This window comes from Phacochoerus africanus, chromosome 3 (assembly GCF_016906955.1).
Source record: "Phacochoerus africanus isolate WHEZ1 chromosome 3, ROS_Pafr_v1, whole genome shotgun sequence".
In the NCBI taxonomy this organism is placed as follows: domain Eukaryota; kingdom Metazoa; phylum Chordata; class Mammalia; order Artiodactyla; family Suidae; genus Phacochoerus; species Phacochoerus africanus.
In genome coordinates, this window is record NC_062546.1 from 91,410,658 (window position 1) to 91,437,385 (window position 26,728).

General features: G+C 41.5%; 1 protein-coding gene across 1 annotated transcript in view; it reads right to left on the bottom strand.

The window, feature by feature from the left end:
* CNTNAP5 (contactin associated protein family member 5) overlaps positions 1-26,728 on the bottom strand; it is a 449,251-nt gene that overhangs the window by 85,132 nt on the left and 337,391 nt on the right. Inside the window, exons 17-18 of the mRNA XM_047770224.1 lie at positions 22,212-22,451; positions 12,369-12,593 (exon numbers count right to left, since the gene is read on the bottom strand). Of these exons, the coding sequence (XP_047626180.1) occupies positions 12,369-12,593; positions 22,212-22,451 (465 nt within the window). The remainder of the gene's footprint in view (positions 1-12,368; positions 12,594-22,211; positions 22,452-26,728) is intronic.

Consider the following 26,728-nt stretch of genomic DNA (forward strand, 5'->3'; position numbering starts at 1 on the left):
CACCACTGACTGAAGTCATGAGAATGGATGATCCATCTCAGTGAGTAATCACCTCCAAGACAAACCAGGACCACCACAAGCAAGCCAAGGTCTGGAATCCCTACCATTTTAATCTTTTAAAAATTTATTTATGTCATGGTGGGGGCATTTCAGAACAGCAACAATAAATGTGTACCTCCATGTTTAAGTAAGAACATGTCTTTGTTACAGGTGATTTTTCTGAACCAAAAAATGGCTGAGCCCTATTAATAATTTTGGAATCACTTGCTCTGAGAAAGGAGCACTCCTCCCTGAGCTACTCTGCCTTACAATTTCAATAGAGAGGGACTGTCCTATTTAAGCTGGCTGGTCTCAGAGCTTAGGGCTGGGGCTGAAACCCTGCAACTTGTATCAGAGACACTGGCACACACACACACCCCCACCCTCAGAGAGGCTCTTCTTCCCACTTAACAGTCCTGCATGCTTCATTGCAACAGAACACAAGCTGCCAAACATAAGGGAGACCTGGCACCCTCTTTTGTTGGTAACACATTTCTAAATATTCCAGTGGGGTTTTAGCATACCTTCTATTTTGCCTCATCATATCTGTCTGGCCAGCCAAGTCTTTTTTTTTATTACCATTTTTTAATATTGGCATATAGTTAATCTACAATGATGTTAACTTCAGATGTACAACAAAGTGATTGAGTTATATATCCACACACATATACACACACATATAACTTTAAATGTAATTTCAGTTATATACACATGTACATATATATATACACATGCACCTAACTTTTATATATAAACATCTGTTACATATCTATGTTATATTCATCTGTGTATGTGTTATCTATCTACATGTACATATAAAAAATATTTTCAGGTTCTTTTCTATTATATGTTATTATAAGAAATTGAGTATAGTTCCCTTTGCTCTATAGTAGGTCCTTGTTGGTTATCTATTTTACATAGAGTAGTGTGTATCTATTAACCCCAAACTCCTAATTTATTTTCCCTCCCCCCATTTCCCCACTGGTAACCATAAGTTTGTTTTCTGAGTTTGTGAGTCTATCTTTGTTTTTGTTAGAGCATCAAATCCTAACCACAAGACCACCTGGGATTTGTTTTTGTAAACAGCTGTCTTTAATACCCGGTTTTCAAGCTTCCCCATATAACTGATCTCATATAGTGTTTGTCTTTCTCTCTCTGACTCACTTCACTCAGTATGATCATCTCCAGGTCTGTCCATATCTGGCCCACCTTCTAAGCAGAGATTCATAAGCAAGGTGCTCTGCAGTGACAGAGCTCACACAGTCCATAAAGGCTAAAGCAAACACAGAGGAGAAACTGGCAGGTTCCACGAGAGTCATGCACACAGCACCAGGAAAGGTCAGGGTACAGAGCGCAAGAGTTTACAAGATCAAAAGTGAGTCCAGGGGGATTCGATTTCAGCCCCATGGTTTAGTGGTGTCTTCTTTAATTAGCCACAGAACCTCTCTGAGCCTAAGGATGCTCATCTATAAAATGGGGCTATGTTGGCACTGATTCCATAGGCACTGCATGAGGATGTAAGGCATGCATGTACCAGGGCCCCAGACCGCAGCTCAGCTCATGTGAAGCACTTCATAAGGAGGCTGCTATTGACTGTTTTCTAGCTAAGAGGTCAAGGGCAGGCTCTTGTGAGTGGCAGTCGGTGTTTAAACTGGACCGTAAGGTTGAGAACCTCTGCACCATGCCCCCAGGGCAGCCTGAGGATAGAAAATCTGGTTCCCAGGGCCCTCCCTTATAAGCATCAAGAGGTTAAGCTCCTTGTTAAAGTGGAACACATTTTCAATAACTTTAAGAGAAATAATGATAATCCAAGGCCAACTTGCTGCACGGAAGGTAATTAACTGCACAGAGTGCTGAAAGTGTCCTAGGCCTGGCCCTTCTGCTTTCTCTGTTCCACATCTCGAGATGTAAGTATTTACAAGGTAAGTGGTCAAAGAATACAAACATGCATTTTTTTTTCTGAGCAAAGCTTTCTTCACTCAGACTTCAACTACTTTGTTAATCCTTAAGCTTCTAATTAGTGTTCTAGTCCAAAAGCTAAACATGCAGCTCCCCATTCACTCCACCCAGCTTTGAAATAAAGAAAATCAAGGTGGCTCAGTCACCAGCCAGTTCTTTGGCCTATTGGGTAATAAACCTTCTTTGTATTTATCCCACATCTTTCATCTGCGCCCCTCTAGTCCATTTACAAAGGGGATCACATTAATTCTCAACAAGACTGCCTTGCCACCCCTGACCACTGCCATCATCCCAAATTTACATATGAAGGAACCAAGGCTCCCAGGGAGGTCTTTTCTCTTCTCAAAAACAATGAAGCAGAAGAGCAGAAAAATCATTCTCTTGATTCTCACAGGACACACATGGCCATCGAAGGCAAGGGACATCATTGAAATAACAAACAGTTGCCAGATTCCTGGAAAATCTCTGAAGAGTTGTCTAAATTGGGGAGGTACAAGGTGAGAGGCCCCAGGGCCTTCAAAAAGGAAAGTCAAAGCCAGCAGCTCCACGGAGCCCCATGCCCTGACACCACAACCTCTCAAGTGCATTATAGACAACAGCCCAGAATCTCAGGAAGAGGGTTTTTGAGGACATTAATACTCAATCCATGGAATTTATATTCAAGCCCATACTCATTAAGGTGTCTTTTTTGCTGCCCCAAAAGGAGCTGCCTCCCTCCCCAATATGTCCTGCTGTACTCCTATAAGGTCTTCTTGTGGAGTATGTAGGGTGTTTCCAGACCTCCTGGTTATATACCTTCTTCTCCTACTAGATCCAAAACATATAAATCAGTCCAAGGATGCCAAGGCCAACTGTGTGCTGGTACTATATGCTGTTAGATGCCAACATTACAAAGATCAAGTGTACGTGAAAACTAACCTCAAGAATCTCTGGGAACCCAAGTACACTTTATGCATTTTTCCTATTTTCAGCACCTAGGTCAGCTCTCAGCTCATGAGAGGCATTAGGGACTCAATATCTGTGTCTCCCTCAAATACATATGTTGAAGCCCTAACCCCTGACAAGTGGGCTGTATTTGCAGACAGAGCCTCTAAGAAGGTAATTACGGTTAAATGGGGTTATAAGGGTGGAGTTCTGATCTACTAGGAAGAATGCCCTTTTCAGAACAGATACTGGAGAGCATTCAATCATTCTCTTTCTCTTTTTCTCTCAATTTGTCTGTATATGTCTCTGTCTCTTATCTGTCTCAATCTGTCTTTGACTCTGCTTCTGTCTCTCCCTCTCTCTCTCTGTATTCCCTCTCCCCCTGCCCGCTCTCTATCTTTCTCTCTGTCACCCCCCCCACCTCCTCTGTCTCTGTCTCTCTCTCTCCACATGAACACTGAGGAAAGACAATGTGGTCACACAGGGAGAATGTGGCATCCCCAGCCGAAGGGGAGGATTCCCACCAAACACCGAGCCCTGTTGGCACACTGCTCTCAGATGTTCAGTCTCCAGAATGGTGAGAATACATATTTCTCTAGGCTGAACCACCCGTTTTTAAGGTTTTGTTCTGGCTCCCCTGGCCAATGAATATGGCCGGTATTTAGTAGATGATCAAGATTGAACTACATCCTTTTATTTTCTTTGCCTTGTTTCCACACCAGTCTTTGATTACTGCCCTTCATTCAGGGGCTCAGAACACCGACTCAGTAGCTGTCGACTGTTCCCACTATTTTGGCCTCCTTGATGCGGGCATGAGCTTGGATCCCTGACGCTGGATCAGCAGGATGGGGGCGGGTGTTAAGGGTAGAGATTCCTGCATGCTTAACTTTGTCTCCCCAGCTATGTCCTCCTGGGCCTGGCTTTGCAGGGAGGAGATTTCTTCAAATCTTCATCACTTCTGTTCATATTCCTGGTCTTCATTTCTCCTCTCTCCCTCTCTGTCTTTCTGTTAGAAACATCAGACAAGTTTCCCAAAGGTCTGGTTTGGAGGGTATTTAAGAAAGCTTTTCTTAAAGATTTTTTTGATGCCGCGATGTTGAACATCAAAAACTGCAGCCTGTGCCTGGTGACAGCAGCTCGTGTGCAGGGCAGCCACCTCTGTCTCCTCTCTCCTTCCTCAGTGGAACATCCCACTCATCAGATGCTCTGCCTCTAAGGAATGGGCTACGCTCATGTCCTCTGGGCTTGCAGATTGCATCCTGGTTATCCTGAACCCCGTTCTTCATGTGCATGTTCTGATCACCCGAGCTTGCAGATGATTCACATTGTTATATTATCATCAACAAGAAAATACACACTGTTTTCTACTTCATGGGCTACCAAGCACATCCTCCTGCACCATCTCATTTGATGTTTGTCTCAGCTTGAATGAGCTTCTATAACACAACACTATAGACTGGGTGGCCCAAACAACAGAACTTTATTTTCTCACAGTTGTGGGGGCCAGCAAAACTGAGGGACTGGCCAATTCAGTCTCTGGTGAGGAGTATTCTCCTAGCTTGCAGATGACCATATCTCACTATACTTCTACATGTCAGAGGCAGACAGAGAGAAACAAAGAGACAGAGAGAGAGAAAGAGAGAGAGAGAAAGCTCTGGTGTCTCCTTTTAAAGGGCCCTAACCCTATCAGATCAAGGCTCCCCTTTACGACCTCATTGAACCGCATTACCTTCTTACTCAAATACAGACACCATAGAGTTAGGGCTTTAATGTATGCGTTTTGTGGGGACATGATTCAGTCCCATAGTAATCTTCAAGGACAAATGAGCAAACCACAAAGGAATGGACCCACCACAACAAGGAGCAGAGAAATAAGAACAATGACCAAAATCTGGTTTTATGCTCATGCCTCCATTTCTCCACTTAGGCCACCCTGGGCACTGATGATGACACTGGAGATGCCACTGGCTCCAGCCCATATCATTATCCTTCTCCTAGAGGAAGAAGTGACATCTCAAGGTCATCTTATTGTGGAGTGGAGGGTAGAAGTCCAGCAGGACTTGAAAACCCTAAGTAAGAGATGATTGGAAAGCTCAGAAATGGAGGTAATGAACCAACCCAAAGTCTGGGTGCTGGTCCTAGGAATTTGAAATTCAAAGCAGCAAAGTGATGCTTGACATGATCCCAGAGATGAATGTGATTGGAGCTAAGACCAAGGAGACAAGCCTTCTGAGACACACTTTTCTCAGGCTACATAGCAGGATTCCTGTGGCTCTGAGGAAGACATACCAGAGTCAGATGACGAGGCAGCATGAAATTTTGAGGGTCTCCCTGAGGAAGCAGCCATGGCAGGGGCCTGCTTGGATCAAGCCAGCCCCGGCTCACAGATGCTGGGGACTGTGCTTTGCAGACACTCTCTGGGTCCCTCTTCATCCCCATCTCGCTACAGTCAGTCTGTTCCAAAGGTGAAGTGTCTGGGCTCATCATTATTCCCTCCAAGGCGTGTGCAATCACAGATGCAGACAGTGCATCTTATGAATGTATATGGTAAAAAAAGAAAAAAAAATTGATAAGAAGAAAGTGCTGAAGCAAAGACAGACACACCACTCAGTGCTGGAAGGCAGCTGAGCAGCTTCAGAGGGAAGGTGACCTGGGAATCCTGTTTGGATTTTATACCCAAGTCATTTCACCATTGATTGATGGCCTTAAAATTATCACACATTCTAAATTTAATTTTTTTTCTCATTTCTACCATCAAGGAGACAAGAAGGACAGAGAATGAAAGAGTAGAAAAGGGAATTGATTGGTTAAAAAAAATACATATTCCATATGCAATGGGAATACACCAGAAAAAATGAGGAACAATCAAAGAAACAACATTTTACTTGAAATACATAATTTGTAGCAACATTGACGCAACTACAGATTATCATACTAAGTGAAGTAAGTCAGAAAGAGAAACACAAAGATCATACAGTATTGCCTACATGTGGAATCTAAAATATGGCATGAATGAGCCTATCTACAGAAGAGACACAGACTCACAGACATGGAGAAGGAGTTGGAGGAGGGATGGACTGAGTTTGGAGTTAGTAGATGTAAGCTGTTATGTATAGAATTAGTAAACCACAAGGACCTACTGTACAGCACAGGGAACCAGATCTAATCTCTTGGGATAGAACATGAGGAAGATAGTATAAGAAAGGGAATGTATATTTATGTATGATTGGATCACTGTGCTGTTCATCAGAAATTGGCACAACATTGTAAACCAACTACATTTAAATTAAAAATACTATATATCTATATAAATATATAGATATATAAAACATCTGTAGAGAGAACTCTGATTTCTCTTTCACATACCTATTTAAGGGTCCCTCTCTCCATGAAGCCTTTTTTTTTTTTTTGTCTTTTTAGGGTTGCACCAGCAGCATATGCAAGTTCCCAGGCTAGGGGTCAAATCGGAGCTACAGCTGCCAGCCTACACCACAGCTACAGCAACACTGGGTCTGAGCCACATCTTCAACCTACATCACAGCTCACGTCAAAGCCAGATCCTTAACCTACAGAGCGAGGCTCAGGATCAAACCTGTATCCTCATGGAGATTAGTTGGATTCATTTCTTCTGAGCCACACAGGAACTCCCTTTGAAGACTTTTCTGACCCTCCCTCTGGAAAGACTTGCTCACTCTACCTAGGACAGACCTGTATGTTAGCATGGATGCTGCACTGTGGCCCTCATTTGTTATCTCTGTCCCCAAACTAGATTCCTTAAAGGCACAACAGGATTCTGTCCATCTCTTTCTTTTGGGTACACGACACAGTGCCCACCACATGGAAGATGCCCTGTGAATCTTTGTCCACTGCCAAGCAGGGGAGAGCTCCCTGTGTGGTGGGGAAGGCAGAGGCATCAATTGGTGAAAGGCTGTGAACATTCTCATCTCCTTCTCCGGACACTTTTCCTCCGTCAAAGGCCTTTCTCCAATTGCCATGCCCTGAGAACTTGCCTGTGATCCCAATCCCTGGATTATGGAAGTACAACAATACAACTATCTTCTCTTTTCTAAGGACCCTATGATCTCAAATGCCTCCTTTTCTGCCTTGGTTCTTCCATCACAGAAACTAAAATCCTTTTCTTTATTTATTTTTCTTTCATTCTTTCTTTTTTTATTTTTTGCTTTTTCGGGCTGCATCTGTGGCATATGGAAGTTCCCAGGCTAGGGGTCGAATCAGAGCTACAGCTACTGGCCTACACCACGGCCACATCAACACATGATCCAAGCCATGTCTGCAACCTACACCACAGCTCACAGCAATGCCAGATCCTTAACCCACTGAGCAAGGCCAGGGATTGAACCTGTGTACTCATGAATATTATTTGGGTTCCTTACTGCTGAGCTACAAGCGGAACTCCCTTTTCTTCCTTTAGAAAGAATCTGTTTTCATTTGAAAGGACAGCAGCAGCTTAACCTGAATGTCTTTAGTTGGAGAAAATTCAAGAACAATGCTAAAAGACAAAGAAGAATTCCGAAGCTGCCAGATCAAACCCTGCCAGGGAGAGACTTATAAACATGGATTTGAATCACATGGCTCTTTCTCTTCTGGGCTGGATGACCTTACTAAATCAGCTTACGCTTGGAGCTAAGAATTTTGTTCGGTATCTACACAGTTCATCCACCTGTCTCCACACTCTGGCTTCTTGCCCCAGAATGCTGAGATGGTATGATGGGGCCCTGGGCATTTCCTTCCTCTTGGGGAGGACAAAAAAAACTTACTTTAAGAATGACCCTCTAGGAGTTCCTGTCGTGGCTTAGTGGTTAACGAACAAACCCGACTTCCATGAGGACTCGTGTTCCATCCCTGGCCTCACTCAGTGGGCTAAGGATCTGGCATTGCCGTGAGCTGTGGTGTAGGCCAGCAGCAGCTCTGATTCGACCCCTAGCCTGGGAATCTCCATATGCCATGTGTGTGGCCTTAAAAAGACAAAAATAAATAAATAAAAGAAAAAAGAATGACCCTCTCCTTGTAATTTCTACCCGATTCAGATTCCCAAAGTTGTCTACAATCAAAGACAGGTTGAGAAACCTGTACTAAAAGAAGTCTTCACTCCAGATCAGAGAGATGTGAATCAATCTTATTATAAAACCTCTTCAAGAGACTTTCCCAAGTTAATCCTTTGCTATCTTTGTCCTCCTAATACATTAATATACATATTAATCTTTAGGTATTCTTTAATTTCACTAATATTTTCAGAAGTTATTTTTCCCTGAAATATATCACAGTTGTATTAAAATAGTTCTAGCTTCTTACAGTGTACAGTGTCCCCCATATTTTTCACTGGTTTTTAGGGCAGTGGCCTCACTCTGTAAACATACTGGGAACAAGTTGTAAGAACACTGCTTCTTAACTCCTCATAGAAGCATTTCCAGGCTTGCAAGTGAAGCCCTAGCAGAAAGAAATATTTGTGTAAGACTACACAGGAAGGGGATAGAGCATCACAAAATCTAAGATTTGGCAAGAAACTAGTTATTTTTCCCTGCCATCCACTGCTGGAACTCTTATAGTTTCCCCAACAAATCACTTACTTATTATCTAAAGACCTCTGACTGCAAGGAATTCACTATCGCAAAGGGTATTTTACTCTACTGTTATAATCTCTAAATTCCTAGGAGATCCATCCTTCAAAGTAGATGAAATCTCACTTCTAGTTAGACTGCTTGAGAAACCAGGAAACTTGACTTACTCATGCATCTAGATTAGCTTTCAAAAAGTTTAAGGTAGTGTTTGAGTCCCTCTGTTTCCTTGTTGTATTTAGACAGTATCATATCCTGTTTCCTCCTTCCTTTGGTTGGTCTCCATGGTTCCAGTTCCTGATATGATGCCATGGGGCTAGTAACAACCCAGAGAATCAATGAAAGAGCTAGTGAATGAGTACATATATTCACTGTATCTCTGTAGTAGAAAGATGGCAGGAAATGTCGGGGACTCTAAATCATTGATTCCTCCAGCACTACCTACTGCAGCAAGGGTCCCCTAGAGCAATCAGAGTGTGGTGGCGGGAAGGGAAACTGATCTCTGGGGTTGAGTTGGGGTGGGAGCACTTCCCTACTAACCAGGGCTTGGATGACCTTGCCCCATTATTAGACTGAGCTGCAAAGCCTGTATCTCTACACCAGTCCTGAGATCTAAGCTTAACCAAATAAGCAAGGTGCATGTATCTTCTTGCTGACTGCATTTAGCCAGGATTTAAAACATGGAACTCCCATCCCAGCAAAGTCTGTTCTCCATGTCTCTGAGTCTGTTTCTATTTTGTAGAAAGGTTCATTTGTGGCATATTTTAGATTCCACATATAAGTGATGTCATATGGTACTTGTCTTTCTGACTTGCTTCATTTAATATGAGAATCTTCAGTTGCAACCATGTTGCTGCAAGTGGCATTATTTTTATGGCTGAGTAGTATTCCATTGCATACATGCACCACATCTTCTTAATCCATTTATCTGTCAATGGACATTTCAGTTGTTTCCATGTCTTGGCTACTGTGAATAGCACTGTAATGGACTGGGAGTTTGGGGTTGGTAGATGCAAACTATTACGTTTAGAATGGATAAGCAATGAGGTCCTACTGTACAGCACAGGGAACTATATCCAATCTCCTGGGATAGAATGTGATGGAAGATAATATGGAAAAAAAGAATGTATATGTATATGTATGACTGGGTCACTTTGCTATACAGCAGAAATTGGCACAAAATTGTAAATCAACTATACTTTAAATGAAAAAAATAAAAGAAAATGAGGTAAGTACACAAAAACAATAAAGAAAAAACTCTGACTTAAAAAAAAAAAGGAAAAGACCTATGGGGCAGAGACGGCTTTCAGTGGAGTGAGGCTTTAGAGTGTAAGAAAAGAAGAGGATAGCAGAATTCAAGAATGCCTTCCCAACCAACAAGGCCCTACTGGAGATCAAAGGATGCTCTACTCAATATTTTGTAATAACCTGCAAGGGAGAAGAATCTGAATACACACACACACACACACACACACACATATATATATACATTTATATATATATATATAAATGTATGTGTAAGTGAATCATTTTGCTCTACACCTGACATTAACCTGGCATTGTAAATCAACTCTACTTCAATAAAAAAGAATGCCTTACCAATTAAATAAATTTATTTAAAGTAAGATGTCTTTTGAAAACTAAATGCCATTCTTAGTTTAGCCCTTGTGTTTAAGAAAACCTTTAGGAGACTTGGGGAGGGAGGGTTGAACCCCAGCTCTTCTTACTTGCTGTGGGATTTTAAACAAGTTATTTAATGTCTATCTATATGCTTTCCATTCTACAGCTATAAGATACTGGCTATATTAATACCACTAATAACACAGGATTAGTGTGAGGATGAAGTAGTGTGTACATTCTTTGGAATAGTTCCAACACAGAGTTTACTATATATATATCATAATAGGATATATGGAGTTTCCTGGTGGCCTAGAGGTTAAGGAGTCAGCATTTACACTGCTGTGGTTTGGGTTCAATCCCTGGCCTAGGAACTTCCACATGCTGTGGGTATGGCCAAAAAAATAGAATATATGGAGTAATATATATGTAATCTGATACAGTTGTATTTGTTACGCATTGTCTGTATCCATAGGCATGATTCTGCAGGTACACAGGTATCTGCGGAACCAAACCCAAATGATGCTTTGGGGGACTTGCACCTCAGGGCTCTGTAATTAATTCTCTGACTAGAGTCCAACCACATCAGAGCAGGGTAAACTAGTTAAGAGGAAAGCCCAAAGGGCTGTTTATCAGCAGACTTGGCTTCTGGTCCCAGATGTGTCATGAAGTAGTTGGCAGGTCAACATTACTCAGTTATTAATCCATGCCCTGTGTCCTCAGCCAGCCTCATCCACCTTACAGAGACACGAAAGGGGCAAGGTTTAAGCACTGACATGTTGCTATAATGATCCTAATCATGCAAGGCTCTGTTGATAAAAAAAGAGGTCTCAAAACCCATAGTTTTTTCCTTTTCTCTTAGAGTCTTTCAAGACCAGATCATCTTGGATAACTATTCATTAACCTAGTCTCTCTGTTCCTTCTCTCCTTGTTCCTTTCTTTCCATGTTGCTTTTAAGAAAGAATGAGTCCTTTAGAGATATCCATTGTTATTATTTTAAATCAAGCCTGATTAAACACATAGGTCTACAAGTTAGATTTTTGTTTTGTTTTGTTTTGTTTTGTTTTGTTTTGTTTTGTTTTTGGTCTGAACCTGCAGTATGCAGAAGTTCCCTGGCCAGAGATTGAACCAGCACCACAGCAGTGACAATGCCGAATCCTTAACCTACTGAGCCACTAGGGAACTCTACCTGGTCCACCAGTTTTAGTCCTTGCTTGAAGCCCACACATCATTCTTAATTTTCCATGTCATAAACAGTTGGAAAGCAAGATGACATAAAGAGGAATAAACCCAAGAGAAAGCAGAGCAAGAGCAATGACTAGAGGTTCTGTGTAAGGTTTAGAGCCGGGCCCAGTGTGTGCTTGTGTACAGACTTCTTATCCACCCCATCATGGCCTGTCCCTGCAGGGCTGGTTCAAAAGCCCAAACTCATTTCACTATTTAGCAAACTGCAAGAGGAGAAAAGGTATTCTTGTTGCTTTCAAAGGAAAGCATACTTTGCGACCATACTAAAGGTTTGGCCACACCTTTGCCCCCTTTGCCTGTTCTCACAGTTCCTTAGGATTTAGACCTCACAGTGAACTTGGCCATGACTCCATAAACAGTCCTCACTGCAGCGTGGGGTTTGGCCATGCAAGGAGAAAACCTGGATTTTTCTAAGAGCCATCAAAACCGAGACCCTTTAACCTTTCTCTTACAATTTGGGTTCTAGCCCCTTTATCATTCCAATCATCACCTATTTCATTCTGTCCACAGCCTTCCCTAAATCTGCATCTCACAGCAAGTCCCCTATTCTGCAAGGCTACGACTCACATAATAGGTCTTCTAAGACCTGGGCGATCAGCTCCTCTTAACAGCCTGCACACCTCCCAGCTGTCTCAACTCTCCTTGGCAAAGGAAATTGCAGCAAAGACCACAGGATACATGTGACACGTGTCCTTCTGAAACCCAGATATGCTTATGATTATTCTTTACCCTTAATGGATTCCAGTCCAGAATAAATAATGAAGAATTACGGCTACATGGTTGAGGCAAATTAAAATCAATGCATTTGAGACTTCAGCATGAATCCACACTGGTCCCAAGTACTGACTGCAACTCATGAAGGTAAAGCATGATCAGAGGTTGGGCTGGAGCTGTGAAAGGGAGCTGCCCAGGTGCAACCGCATTTAGGCTGGAATCATGCAAAGTTCTGAGGGCATGCCCTCCAGCCCAGGATGCCATGCCCTCATGCTTCGTGTCCTCAGTACTCACCATTCTTGCAGAGCAGGACAGCCAAGGAGTCCTGAGAAGAAGAATTGACATAGAGCAAGAGACCAGGAACCTGGGCTGTCACAAAGCTCAATGCAATGTTTTCTCTGGATGGAGCTGCATCCACATAAATGGCCGAGGAGGAGAGGCTTAGGTTCTTGGTGACTGGGTAGGGTTCTTGAAACACGTAAGTCACCGAAGTGCCAGCCTCAAAAACAGCAGAAACCTCTGCAAAATATGAAAGGGAAAAGCATGCATGAAAATATTCCATTGACTATTCAGAAGAGCAAGCACTGCCTGTTGATTGTTTCCCAGGCACCAGTCCCAGGTTGAGGGTTTTTACATGAATTATAGAATATGCTTCCACAGTCATTTTTGAAGTGGCAGAAATCATTAGTCCTGTTTACAAACAAGAAACGTGAGGCTTGCAGGGGGTAAACACCTTGAACAGGCTGCATGGCTAGAAAAGAGAGTTCAATGTTGCAGTGTGAGCTGTGGTCCAATCACATGTAAATTTGTAGAATAACCAACATGTGCCAGGCTGATTCTTGAGAAGTTTCCTGCCTATCAGAGAGAAATTTCACCTTACTTTCAAGACTGAAATCCTAACAATTCTGGTTTATATTTTTGTCATATGTCAGGAGGATGCTGAATGGGCTCTAAACTACACAGAGAGTTGGATATTGGGAGAGAAAGTAATTCTCTATGGTGTTGGGTCAAGTGTGAGGACCCATGAAAATGAATGAGAAGAAACCTGCAGAGACAGTAGGAAAATCATAGGTACCCAGCTCCTGGACTTATTTTATATATTATATATTATACATAATTAGACATTATATATAATTATATAATATGATATAAAATTATATTACATAATATGTAGTTATAGATAATATTATATAATAATATTTATATAATATGTTATCTTTATATTTTTAATTTTTATTATAGTTGATTTACAATGTTCTGTCAATTTCTGTTGTACAACAAAGTGACTCAGTCATACAAATATGTATACATTCTCTTTCTAATATTATCTTCCATTATGTTCCATTACAAGAGACTGATATAGTTCCCTGTGCTGTACAGCAGGACCTCATTGATTATCCATTCTAAATGCAATAGTTAGCATCTACCAAGCCCAAACTTCCAGCCCATCTACATTCATTTCTTAAATTCTTTCATCGAAGTATAGTTGATTTACCATGCTGTGTTAGTTTCAGGTGCACAGCAAAGTGATTCAGTTATAAATATATATTTTCTTTTCAGATTTTTTTTTTTGTCTCTTTAGGCCCACACTTGCAGCATATTGAAGTTCCCAGACTAGGGGTTGAGTCAGAGCTGCAGCTGCCCACCCATACCCAGTCATGGATCCAAGCCACATTTGTGACTTATACCACACCTTGCAGCAATGCCAGATCCTTAACCCACTGAGCAAGGCCAGGGATTGAACCTGTATGCTCATAGAGACTATGTCAGGTCCTTAACCTGCTGAGCCACAACAGGAACTCCCCAATTCTTCTCCCATATATGTCATTACAGGATACTGAGTAGAGTTCCCTGTACTATACTGTAGGTCCTTGTTGCTTATCTATTTTATATACAGTAGCATGCTTATGTTAATCCCAAACTCCCAATTTATCCCTCTCCCTTCTTTCCCTTTTGGACTCAATTATTTTAGATATATAGGAATTGGTGTTCAGTTCCTAAAAAGAGCTAAGACTTGGGCACCAGGCTTTCTCACGGGAAACATTCCTACTGCACAACATATTGGGTGGAGCTCTGCCACCTCCGTGAAGGGAACCTTCTAGAGACTGACGACCAGTCACCCAGTCCTCCCTGTTATAATGTCCTCATTTCAGCTGCCACCATTTTAATTCAGTGGAACCAGCAAAGACTTGGTTCCAGCACTGGACCTGAGGCTTCCCTTGATTTCACACTGTGGGGTCTGAGGGAAGCTGGTCAACCTCAGGGAGACGGTTTCCTCATGGAGACTGGGAAGCATCACAGCTCCATCAACAAACGTCTGTGTGGATCAATGAGAGGAAGTGTTAAGGCACCTAAGAGAGGTGCCCTCTACAGTTTAAACTCAGAGACTCTCCACAGTAGGACTCTCCATCCTCCTGTCCTTCATCAAATATATCTGCCTAATGACTGCACAGGCACCCAAGTGCAGAAACACTTTCTTCCTTCAGTCAGGGCTGCTCTTAACTTCACTTTCTTTTTCTATTTTTTGTCTTTTTAAATTTTTATATTTTTTGCCTTTTTTTTTTTTTTTCTTTTCTCAGGGCTGCACCTGAGGCATATGGAAGTTCCCAGGCTAGGGGTCAAATCAGGGTTGCAGCTGCCAGCCTACATCACAGCCATAGCAATGTGGAATCCGAGCTGCATCTGCCATCTACACCACAGCTCACGGCAACGCAGGATCCTTGACCCACTGAGCAAGGCCAGGAATTGAACCTGCCTCTTCATGGATACTAGTCAGGCTCATTACCAATGAGCCACAATTGGAACTCCTTTTTCTTTTTTTTTAAATTATAGTAGATTTACAACGTTGTGCCAATTTCTGCTGCATAGCTAAGTGACCCAGTCATATATACACACATTCTTTTTCTCATATTATCTTCCATCATGTTCTATCCCAAGAGATTGGAATAGAGCTCCCTGTTCTGTACAGTAAGACCTCATCACAGTACCGGGGTAAAACAACAGAGCCTAGATCTAGCAGCAAACCTCTGCCAGAAAAAACAGCAAAGTAAATGTGAATCTATACTGGCGTGATTGATTTCTCCTTTTCCTGAATGATATCCCCAATTCCCCATGAAATTCTCTAATTGAGTTGGTGACGCCTAAAACTTAATCAAACCTGGCTTTTGCCTCCTAATTCTATTGCAAATTTGTTCCACCTTTGTGAAGATTCTATCAAGGCCTGTAACAGTGCCAAAACAATTAAAGTTGCATATTTATGCACATTGCTTTGCAGACTGGGAATGCCAGTTCATTTGCACCAAAGGTTCAGAGAAAGTGTTTTGTGTTTCTCATGCAGGTTAAAACATGATCAGTACTCTGGATTACAAAGATCTCGTGACAGCGAGGATTCCAGCTAATCATCAACCTGATTCAAGCACTTTCCTTAAGTAAATTTCTGCTGGGATATTTGGCCTGCATTTTGAACCACTATCTTCTAGTTAACAGAGCAATCAATCAATGCCTTTTAGGTTATGTTTGTGTGTGTGTGTGTGTGTGTTCAAACATAAGTACAATTCAGAATATTCTGTTATGAATAGTATATTAGCTATGGCAATTCATATTACGTTTTTTTCTTATACTTAATATAAGAAATTAAAATGAAAAGCACTTTTTAAACTAGAGATGTCCTACCAAATTTCTCTCTTCCTACCTCCCCTAGCCCCAGTTTTAAGTATTTTTATTGTTTAGAGATTGCAAATTTCAACCTCAGAGTACACTCAGCAAAATACCTAGATAAGATTATTCTTTCAGTTTCTTTTCTTTTCTTTTTTTCCTTTCTCTTTCTTTCTTTCTTTATATAGCCACACCTGCAGCACAGGGAAGTTCCTGGGCCAGAGGTCAAATCTGAGCTGTATCTACAACCTACACTGCAGCTTACCGCAACGCCATATTCTTAACCCACTGAACAAGGCCAGGGATGGAACTTGCGTCCTCATGGACACTAGTCGGGTTTGTTACCACTGAGCCACAACAAGAACTCCAGTTTCTTTTCTTCTATAATCTAAGAGTTAAAAGCTCTGATCATATTTAAGCTCTCTGGTCAGTTTCACTGAATATCCCAATTCACTGGGCTAAATGGAAGAGAAATCTTGAAATTGGTTATCAATGACCCTCATGCTACTCCTGGGGCCCAGTAACCAAAATAAGTAACACCTTTTGAGAACCTAGTAGGGAAGGAAATGTGCTGATTACATTCTGAAAAGATAGGACACACATGAAAAGAAATAAGCCTAAAGGAAGTAGCCTAGAATGCAATGTGTGAATGACAAAAATGCTGAGTCTGAGAGTTGCTTGGCTGAGTGCATGGGAGTAGCCTGAGAAAGCATAAAAGAGGAGCTTGGAATTGACCAAATTTTCAAGTGTGGAAGGAACTCAGAGATGACACCAGGAAACATGGTGCTGCTGCAGTGGACACGTGTCTCTTGGCCAGCTTGGAGTCAGGCTGACCTGGGATTGGGCCCTAGCTGTGCCCTCCTCTCTCACAGGGACCTGAGGCTATTCAAACACCAACAGGGTGCATTCAGGTTCATGGAAAGTAGAAGGGCTTGGAAGGAAGGACATAAAGGAATGGCACATAGTAAGAATTCAGTAAACCATAGCTGGTCTTAATATAGTAATAGAAGATCTAGAACTAGAAAAAGTAAGAAGACTGGATCTTAACGAATAGGCTAGAAATCAGTAGGCTGTAATTCACTTAGAAAAACTTCAAACAAACTGAAAATAATGAAATGTATGGGAGCTTGAATGCTGAATGGATATTTCATAATATTAAAAAATTATTATGAGAATTTTCTTATTATGACAATCCTGTGGATAGGTGGGATTTTATTTGTTTGTTTGCTTGCTTGCTTTTCAATGGCCTCACCCATGGCATATGGAAGTTCTTGGGTCAGGGATCGAATCTGAGCCACAGCTGCAGCAATGCCAGATCCTTAACCCACTGTGCCAGAGCAGGAACTCCAAAACCTGTTTTTTATGAGATCTTATCTTTCAACAATACTTATTGCAATATTTATAGATGGGGAGATGTTATATCTGGAATTTGCCTCAAAATTATAAAAGAGGAGTGGGCATTAGCCTATAGATAGAATAAAAATGAGCATGAGTTAATAATTCTTGAAGCTAAATAATGGATGCCTGAGGGTTCTGAATCTCTTCTCTCTACTACATGCATAATTGAGATTTCTAGTAATAAAAAGTAAAAAATAAGTGGGCAGGAAGGTATGTATTGTGGGATTTTTCCGACAGGTTTTTGGCAATTGCTAAATTACTAAATATAAACACTGTATTTTCACTGAAATTCCATTATTAAGGAAGTAATCAATACCTGTGTTTATCACAGTATTATTTATGTATAGAATTTGGGGCCATATAAAACTCCAAGATAATAATAAAAGCATTTGCTGAGACTTTATAAGCCAGGCATTATTTCAATTGTTTTATAAAGTGCTCATTAAATTTCCATCACGATCTTCAAGAAGAATTCCTGAATTTTCCACATTTTTTAGATGAGAAACAAAGGAATCATGAAATTGAATTATACAACTAATATCACACAATGTAGAGTGTAGAGGAGCCAGATATCTGACAACAGACAAGTCTGATAGCAGAGCTGTACTATTGCTAAAATGATCTGGTGATAGAGTGGGTTAAATACACAGAGGCGAGTCCACCAGATGGAGTATATTGCAATCATTAAAACTGATGAATTGGATGGGAATGCCTATGAAATGAAGTAAGGGAAATTCAGGCTATAAAATGAATGGACAGAATTATTTCAGCTAGACCAAATGCAAAGGAAAGAGCTAAGAGAAGATCAGATTTTCCTTTTAATAGTTGTCTTTGAGTGATTAGAGTGGTTTTTATTTTTCCATATTTTCAAATGTATTTTCAAAGAGAATTTCAAATATAGTATCCAGTGTTTTTAATTAAAAGAAAATTTAAATGATACTCATACCCAGACTCTTCAGATAGTGGTGGGGGTGGAGGTGGGCTAAAAGACATACATTAAAAAATGATGTTGGGGAAGTTCCCCTCGTGGCTTAGCAGTAACAAACCTGACTAGTATCCATGAGGATGTGGGTTTGATCCCTGCGACCACAAAAAGAAAAAAAAAATATTAAAATCTTTATGCTTCAAAAGATACTGTGAAGCAAGAGAAAGGGGGAGAAAATTTTTGCAAATCATGTTTTTCTTTTGAGACTTATAATATACAAAATATTCCTACAACTGAATAATGAAAAGGAAAATAGCCCAATTTAAAAATTGGCTATAATGGAGTTCTCATCATGGCACAGTAGAAACAAATCCAACTAGGAACATGAGGTTTCGGGTTTGATCCCTGGCCTCCCTCAGTGGGATAAGGATCCGACGTTGCCATGAGCTGTGGTGTAGGTCACAGATGCAACTCGGATCCCGTGTTGCTGTGGCTGTGATTTAGGCCAGCAGCTACAGCTCTGACCCATAGCCTGGCAACCTCCATATATTGTGGGTGTGGCTCTAAAAAGACAAAAAACATAAAAATGGAAGTCAAAATTACAATGAGTTAACTTTTCACACATTCACAGAAGAAGGCTTATTTTGGAAGGCAGTAACAAGCATTGGCCAGGATGTAGAGAAACTGGAATTCTCAAAATTGGCTGGCGAGAGTATAAATTGGAAAAGTTACTTTGAAAACAGTTGGGCCATTCCTCAAAAAGTTAAACCTATGTGAAACTACTATGGGACTCAGCAGTCCCAAACCCAAGGAAACAAAAGATAGAAGTCCATACAAAAAATGTTCGTGAATGCTGACAGCAGCATTGTTCACAATAACCAAAAAACTGGAAACATTCCAACATCCACCACCTGATGAATGGATAAACAAGATGTGGTGTATCCAAGATGTGGTGTATAATCTTTTGGAAATAAAAGGAAATAAAGCCCTGAAAAATCTGTAACGTAGATGAACTTGAAAACATTAAGTGAAAGAAACCAGACACAAAAAGGCTACTTAGTATATGATTCTATTTTTTTTTTTTTTAATATCCAGAATAGGTAATTGCTAGTGACAGGAAGGTAAGTGAGTGGTTTGTGGTGACTGGGGGTGAAGATGGAGAGGGTGAAAAACTGCTAAGGGTCATGAGATTTCTTTGGGGATGATGAAAACAGTCTAATATCATATAGTAGTGATGGCTGCACAACTTTGTGAATATAGTAAAGACTCCTGAACTGCACTATTTTTTGCTTTTTTTTAGGGCTGCACCCATAGCATGTGGAGGTTCCCAGGCTAGGCGTCGAATCCGAGCTGTAGGCTCCACCATAGGTCGCAGCCATAGCAACACCAGATCTGAGCCGCCTCTACGGCCCACACCACTGCTCACAGCAACGCTGGATCCTTAACCCACTGAGCAAAGCCAGGGATCAAACCTGCTACTTCATGGTTACTAGTCGGATTTACTTCTGCTGCACCGCAACGGGAACTCCTGTACATTTTAACAGGGTAACATTTTGATATGTAAAATACATCTCAATAACTTTTTTTAAAAAAAAGAGGAACTCACAAAACAGCAACAACAATGATGACGAGGATTACTTTGAATCCTATTACCACATTCCTGTACAGAATGAAATTACTATCTGAAAGGGGGGAAAGGAGCCAAAAAATGCTGGATAGACCTCCAGCTCTGACATTTATTGGCAAGTCATTGAACCAACGTGACTTTCAATGTTCCCATGTGTTAAAAGTCAATATTACTTTTTCCTTCCTAGGCTGAGGATAAGGAATAAATGTTGCAGTCAGTAATTACTAGCTAATTTGTGATCATCATTTCTTTGCATCACAATGAGAAACAGAAATGAGTCAAAAGACTGTGGTTCTAGCCCAGGCATTGGTCATGGCCAAAGATCCCTAATTCCACCCTGCATATTTCCAGTATTTTTATCCCTTAAAATATGCAGACCACAGACAGTTAGCATAGAAGACCAACCCAATAGAGAATAGCCTTGTCCAGGATCCTGTGGGAGCTAAGGGTTCCCACTTCAGTCCAAAGCCATGTTTCCCAGAGGAGGACGTCTCAAAGACATGGTTAAAACGTTCATCTTATATACTTTGCAAATGCTGACTCTAAAGGGAATCATTTCCTTAGATTTATGAGATGGGTGAAAGTTCAGAAACTGTGAAATATGAACCAAGCTGAAAAGGCTAAGCCTATATTTGTCTATTTTTCTTAGAGATCGAACTAAAAAGTGAGGAGATGGCACAACAGATATTTCAACAAACAGTCAAAAGATGCAGTGGTGTGGACAGGCATAATGAATAGGGTTGTTTCACAGAAAGGAGCCAATGGGAAATCAGGCTAAATTTAGAACAATATGATCTATGAGATGTTTGAACAATGTTTCTGGAGAAACGCAGAGAGGGCTACAATTTTTTTTTTTTATTTTCTTCCCCCAAAGAGACATTTAGCTCTAGATCTTGTAAAACAATGCTTGCATAATTTAGGGACTGGGCTTGGTAGTGTTTATTCTGCATTTGCTTTTTCTAGCATGTGGGGGCCATCTAAGAGTGGCATTCAAAATTTCAGGGCTTAGTCATTCCAGAGGCTTCCACCCTTGGGAAAACCCAGGAGGGCTTTGTCTTAGCCTACACATAGGGCCTGCTGGGGTGGATCTGTTTTATTTCAAGTTCCCGTGCAGGCCCAACACTCAGGTTAGGGTTGGCCCTGAAATTTGTACCATTAGTTTTCTCCCAAGGAACATGATGCTTCCTAGCAATAACAAACGAGTAATTAAATTAATTGGGGAGGAGGCCAGTGTCAATGAATGAAGAGCTTAATTACACAGTCCTTCAAAGAGAACACTGGCTGCTTTTTTCCCTATTGTCTTTAAGTTCCAAGAGTAAATTGAACTAAATACAACATTGTCTGTTGGGGTGCTTTAAACATGTGTTTTAATGAACTAACAAGAACTCTTTATAATTGCTATGATTGTTTATAAGGAAATGGTGTTTCAAAGTGATTAAAACATTTTAATAGTTTAAAGGAGGCTCTTGAAATATTGTTTACACTCTGCTCAACAAACTTGCTTTTTCTACCAATAAGATAAACTTTGAAACATTCTTTGAAGACTGACAGTAGACCAAATCTTTTGTCCTTCTAGTTGAAAAATATGCAGAATTTATACTGAATACTGAGCTGGTATAGTTTGTACAGTTATCTTGAATTTATGTAGAGGATTTACACCATAACCATCATTCTTTGCTTTTGTTTTTGTTTTGTATTTTTAGGGCCCCACTCAGAGCATATGGAGGTTCCCAGGCTAGGGGTCTGATTGCAGCTGTAGCCGCTGGCCAGATCCAAGCCATGTCTGTGACCTACACCACAGCTCATGGCAAGCCAGATCCTTAACCCACTGAGCGAGGCCAGGGATCGAATCTGCATCCTCATGGATTTGTTTCCACTGAGCCATGATAGGAACTCCCATAACCATCCTTCTTTATCCAAGGTGAGTATTCAGCGTGGTTAGCATTTGTCAACGAGTGAATTCACAGGATTAGAAGTGGGTGTGGAAAGGCATCGGGGCAGGGATTTCCACTCCTATGCTCCATTCTCAGCCCCCTGAGGAACTAAATGTGAATCTCTGGGCAAGGCTTTTAAAGCCTCAGACCCCATGCGTGTCACCTGCAGCTTAGGGAGACTGATTTTACTAACTTACCTCCACTCTCCCTACTGTAAAAATGAAGTTTAGCGCCTCCGGGCCTCTGAGGTTTCTCGAGGGCTAGATTCTACAATGCTCTGATTATCTTTGAGGACTGAGAGTTTGGAACTGGGGAGGATAGGACAACAGGAGTGACTGTCCACCTCTCCCAGCACTCGGCTGGCTCCAGGCCATGTAGCCTATAATTTCCTGTCACTACTATCCAGCTCAGCTGTACCACTAGGACCTCCACACAATGATAACGAGCATGGGCAATTATGCTGAGCCACTAAGAGAGGGAAATTGCAGCAGAGTCAGTGATTGTTTGAGGACAGTCTAAGGGCCTGGGTTCCCTAAGGTTTGAGTGCAGCCCCAGGCACACAGCACAATGCATGGGACAAACAGAAGTGCCCACCTTACCTTTTTTGCAGAAGGGCCCTTCGTAGGGTGACGTGGTACAGTCACAGAAGTACCCGCTGTGCTTCTCCACACACTTGCCCCCATTGTGACAGGTGCTGCCGTAACTGCTGCAGTGGCCTGGGCACCCTGGCCGGACTCCAGACGTGACCTTTGCCCTCTCCTCCAGATCCAGTTTCTGCCCATTCAGGTGTAAGGAGCGAATGCATCCAAGGAAGCCTTTCTGCCTTGAGGATGTTCCTCCTAGGTCATGAAAGATAAAAGGAAAATAATATAAGATATTGGGTTCACATTTTTGAGGTTCACCATGAGCACTGGTAATAGTTAATTATTGCTCAGTTGGTGTGCTGTGTTGGTCTCTTCCATTAAAGTTTCTTGGTAGATGCAAGAAACTTTATTCCACTTAGAATGGATAAGCAATGAGGTTCTGATGTACATCACAAGGAACTATATCCAGTCTCTTGAGATAGAACATGATGCGATATAGCATTTGAAAAAGAATGTATGTATATATTTGTATGACTGGGTCACTTTGCTGTACAACAGAAACTGACACAACACTGTACATCAACTATACTTCAATTTTAAAAAAAGTTTCCAGTGAGAATTAGGAGTTTAAAGAACCTGGGGAAACAATGTATTTCCAGGATGGAAAAAGCACTCCCTGGCCCCAGAAAAAATAAGACTATTGTTCACATGGAATCCTGTGATTTACATGATTTAAGACAGAAACTTGAAATAGCCATGCTCCTTGCAAATGAAGTAAAATGTGTTCTTCATCTACAGCAGGCATTTATTTGAAGCTGATGGCACAAGTGAGATTGTCTCTCAGAAAAGGTTAGAAGCAATTGCAAGTGCAGTGAGTTAGAAAAGGCAAGGAGCTTGGTAGAGCTTATGCAGCATCATGTCTCGTACTAAAAGAGGTGGACTTTAGGACCAGACGGACATGAGTCAAACTCCACACACGAAGCTGATTTCATACTGACCACTAAATCCCTTAAGCCTCAGCTCCCTGGTCTGTAAAACAAGAACAAGTTTTTGTCATGTGTTTATGGCAAGGCTCAGTTAAGATTATGGAATATGGTACACCCTGAATCATTGTTCACTGTCCCTTCTCATGAGCCCTCACAATGCCTAGAACCAGTAGTTTTTATATATACAAAAATCTTAGTGATTACCCCCAACTTATTGTTTAGAACATATATTTCTCCTCCTGGAATACAGAATAGTATAGTGAACCAACTTTCTGATGAGGGTACATCTTGAAGGTTGCAGAGAGATTGGCAGTGCTGTTTGCAAAGTATTCAAGAACAGCGGAGATTCAAAGTGACAGGGTTTTGTTATTGTTGGAGATCTATGATGCCACCACTCTAAATCAGCAGATATTTTTTAAATGTGGGAGTTCCCATTGTGGCTCAGGGAGTTAAGAACCGGACATAGTGTCCATGAGGATATGGGTTTCATCTTTGGCCTTGCACAGTTGGTTAAGGATCCGGTGTTGCCATGGCTGTGGCGTAGGCCACAGCTGCAGCTCCTACTTGGCTCCTATTTGACCCCTAGCCTGAAAACTTCCATATGCCTCTGGTGTAGCCATAAAAAGACAAAAAATGTGTATGGAGAAAGAACAAGCCAAGAATTAAGCCAAATTGCATTAGCAGATGCTGATTTGCTGTTCGAATTCTGGGAAATCCCAGAGAAGGCCCCGGGCCACCTGCTCTTAGAAAATGCAAATTCTCTTTCAAATTCAATGTTTGGGCTCAAGTCCATACAAGTGGATAAACGGCACTGGGATCTTCAATGTCTTCAAAGCATCCTAAGGGACAGAATAGGGTGAGCTGGAAAACCACAAGGGCAGTACTGATGTGCCATGTTTCCTGTACGTCTCTCTGCTTTCTGACTCTCATTCATTCCTGGTCCCTCATGCTTCAATTTCATTAAATCTCAGTCTAGGGAATGACCAGATAAAAATACATTCCTCTCAAGGTGGATACACATGGGAATTCCAAATGTGTTATCTCTGACCAGGAGTATCACCTTAAACAAGAAACAAAGCTGCACCTTAAATAAATGAATATATAATGTAACAAAACAATTTCTGGCCTCTCTCAGTCTGACATGGCTGGACAAGATATTGATTAGACATTGGGTTGGAAGAGGGGTGAATTCCACCTTCCCTGCATCATACTAGGTTCTCAGGCCTAGACATACATATACTACATATATGTCAGTCGCTGGCTGCCTCTGAAAGACTCAGACACAGTGTTCCCAAAGGATTAATCTAGTCTCTTATTCTGAAAAGCTCCACTGTTTTCACTTCTGATAAGTGATATCCAAGCAGGCCAGAAGGTCAAACCCAAATTGCTTTCTCTTGTCCGTCTCAATTTTAGTAAGTACATCTCCTTTAACCACAAGATAAATCAATTATGAATACACACTAATAATAGGGAAAGGTCCATTATTTCTTTCCCAGTGATTGTATAGAATGGAGAGAGGAGAATTTGTGGGAAAATGTTTCATTCCCCCCACTCGCTTATTTTGTAGTCTCTCCTTGCAGTGGATTTGAATAACGCCTCATAGAACTCATGAGTGGCATTCTTCTTCTAAGCAGAGGTGGAGAACACAAGATCTATGGCATATTTTCTTGCATGTGATTCACTCAACACGTTGACAAAGGGAGAAGAAGGTGGCTGGGTTGGGTTCTCTCTCAAGAACACGCTCCCTGAGTTTTGAGGTAGATAAAGTATGGAAAGAATGACCCCAAACCAGGGGATCGTTTCAATCCTAGATGCTGAGAAAACACCTGGACACAATGAGCAGGAACGAAAGTGCACAATATTTTCACCTGACTTCTTTCTATTCTTTATGAGGGAGATAACCCTAAGGTTGGGCACCTTTGGCTCCAAGGTGAGATGATATTGCAGACTAGAAATAGAGTGCTTCTAAAGCCATGCTTTCTGACCCCCCACACACACCCCGGCAGGTTGTTAGCACCCTCCATTCTCTGATGACCTTACCTACCAGTTGCGGTTTGTTTTGCTGGAGGTGTGAACCTTCTGAGAAACTTGGGTGCTGCTCAGAGATGCAGCCGCCCTCTGCCTTGTTACTCACAGCCCTTCTCCACCAACCCTGGTGCTATTGATTTGCCCTCCGGGTCCCCCTGTTTCTTTTCCACACCAAGGACCACATTTTGAGCCCCTCTCACCCTCACTGGCTCCCTGAAACTCCCTTCTAATGGACCTTCCAACCCTCAGCCCCGACTCCTTCCCCCCACTCACCATGTTGCAATTAGAGATAAACCAAATGTGAGATCTGATCCTGCAGTTCATGTTTGATGCCCTTCAGAGAGGAGTCACCATCCTGGGGGTCAAGCTCGAAGCCTTAGCACAGGTGACAGAGCCAGGAAGACCCAGCATCTACTTATCTCTTCAGCCTCCTCCCACCCCTCCTCTCCAAGCCCTGCCCTGACCCCATGCACCAGGCTTTCTGAGCTACTAATGGATCCTGAGGCCCATGGCCTCTGGTGACTTGGGACCTCCTCAGGTACTTGGCATTTTCATGTGATAGGTTCATGTGCATCCCTCCCCACCACCCACCACCCCACACCTTTAATCACAACCACACTCATTTGCACTCACATTCATCCATTCCTTCATCGCATATTTCCTGCCTACCCAGGATTTATTTTAATTAGTTGCCAATGTTTTTAAAACATGAACTATTTGTAATCTGAAAAGAAAATGATAAAATGACCCAATGTACAAGACAGAGATAGACCCACAGACATAGAAAACAAACTTACGGTTACCAAAGCAGAAAGGGAGGAATAAATTAGGAATTTGGGATTAACATATATACAAAACTGTATATAAACATATAACCAACAGGGATGTACGGTGTAGCGGAGGGAACTCTACTCAGTACTCTAATGACTTATAAGGGAAAAGAATCTGAAAAAGAATGTATGCATATGCAAACAATCCCCTTGTTTGGGCTCATTCTCATCATATTCTGTATGTCTCAAACACACACACACACACACATATATATATATATTTAAATCACTTTGCTGTACATCTGAAACTAACACAATATTATAATTCAACTTTAATTCAATTAAAAAAAATTTAAATGGCCTTATATTAACACTGGGTTTGGCACAGAGTAAGAAATAAAATAAAATAAAATAAAATAAAATAAAAGCTATTTTAAAAAGTCTCGTAAGCCTGGCATTGGTAAATCAGAAGGGCTGTGGGCAATAAACCTGCCTTCCTGCAGGAAAAAGCTCAGCTGTGCTGTTCCTTCATGACAAGACAGGCCCTACTATGAGGTGCCACCTCACATCTGTCAGAATGGTCATCATTAATAATAAGTTCACAAATAACAAATGATGGAGAGGATGTGGAGAAAAGGGAACACTTCTGCATTGTTGGTGGGAATGTAAATTGATACAACCACTATGTAAAACAGTATGGAGGTACCTCAAAAAACTAAATATAGAACTACCATATGACCCAGCAATC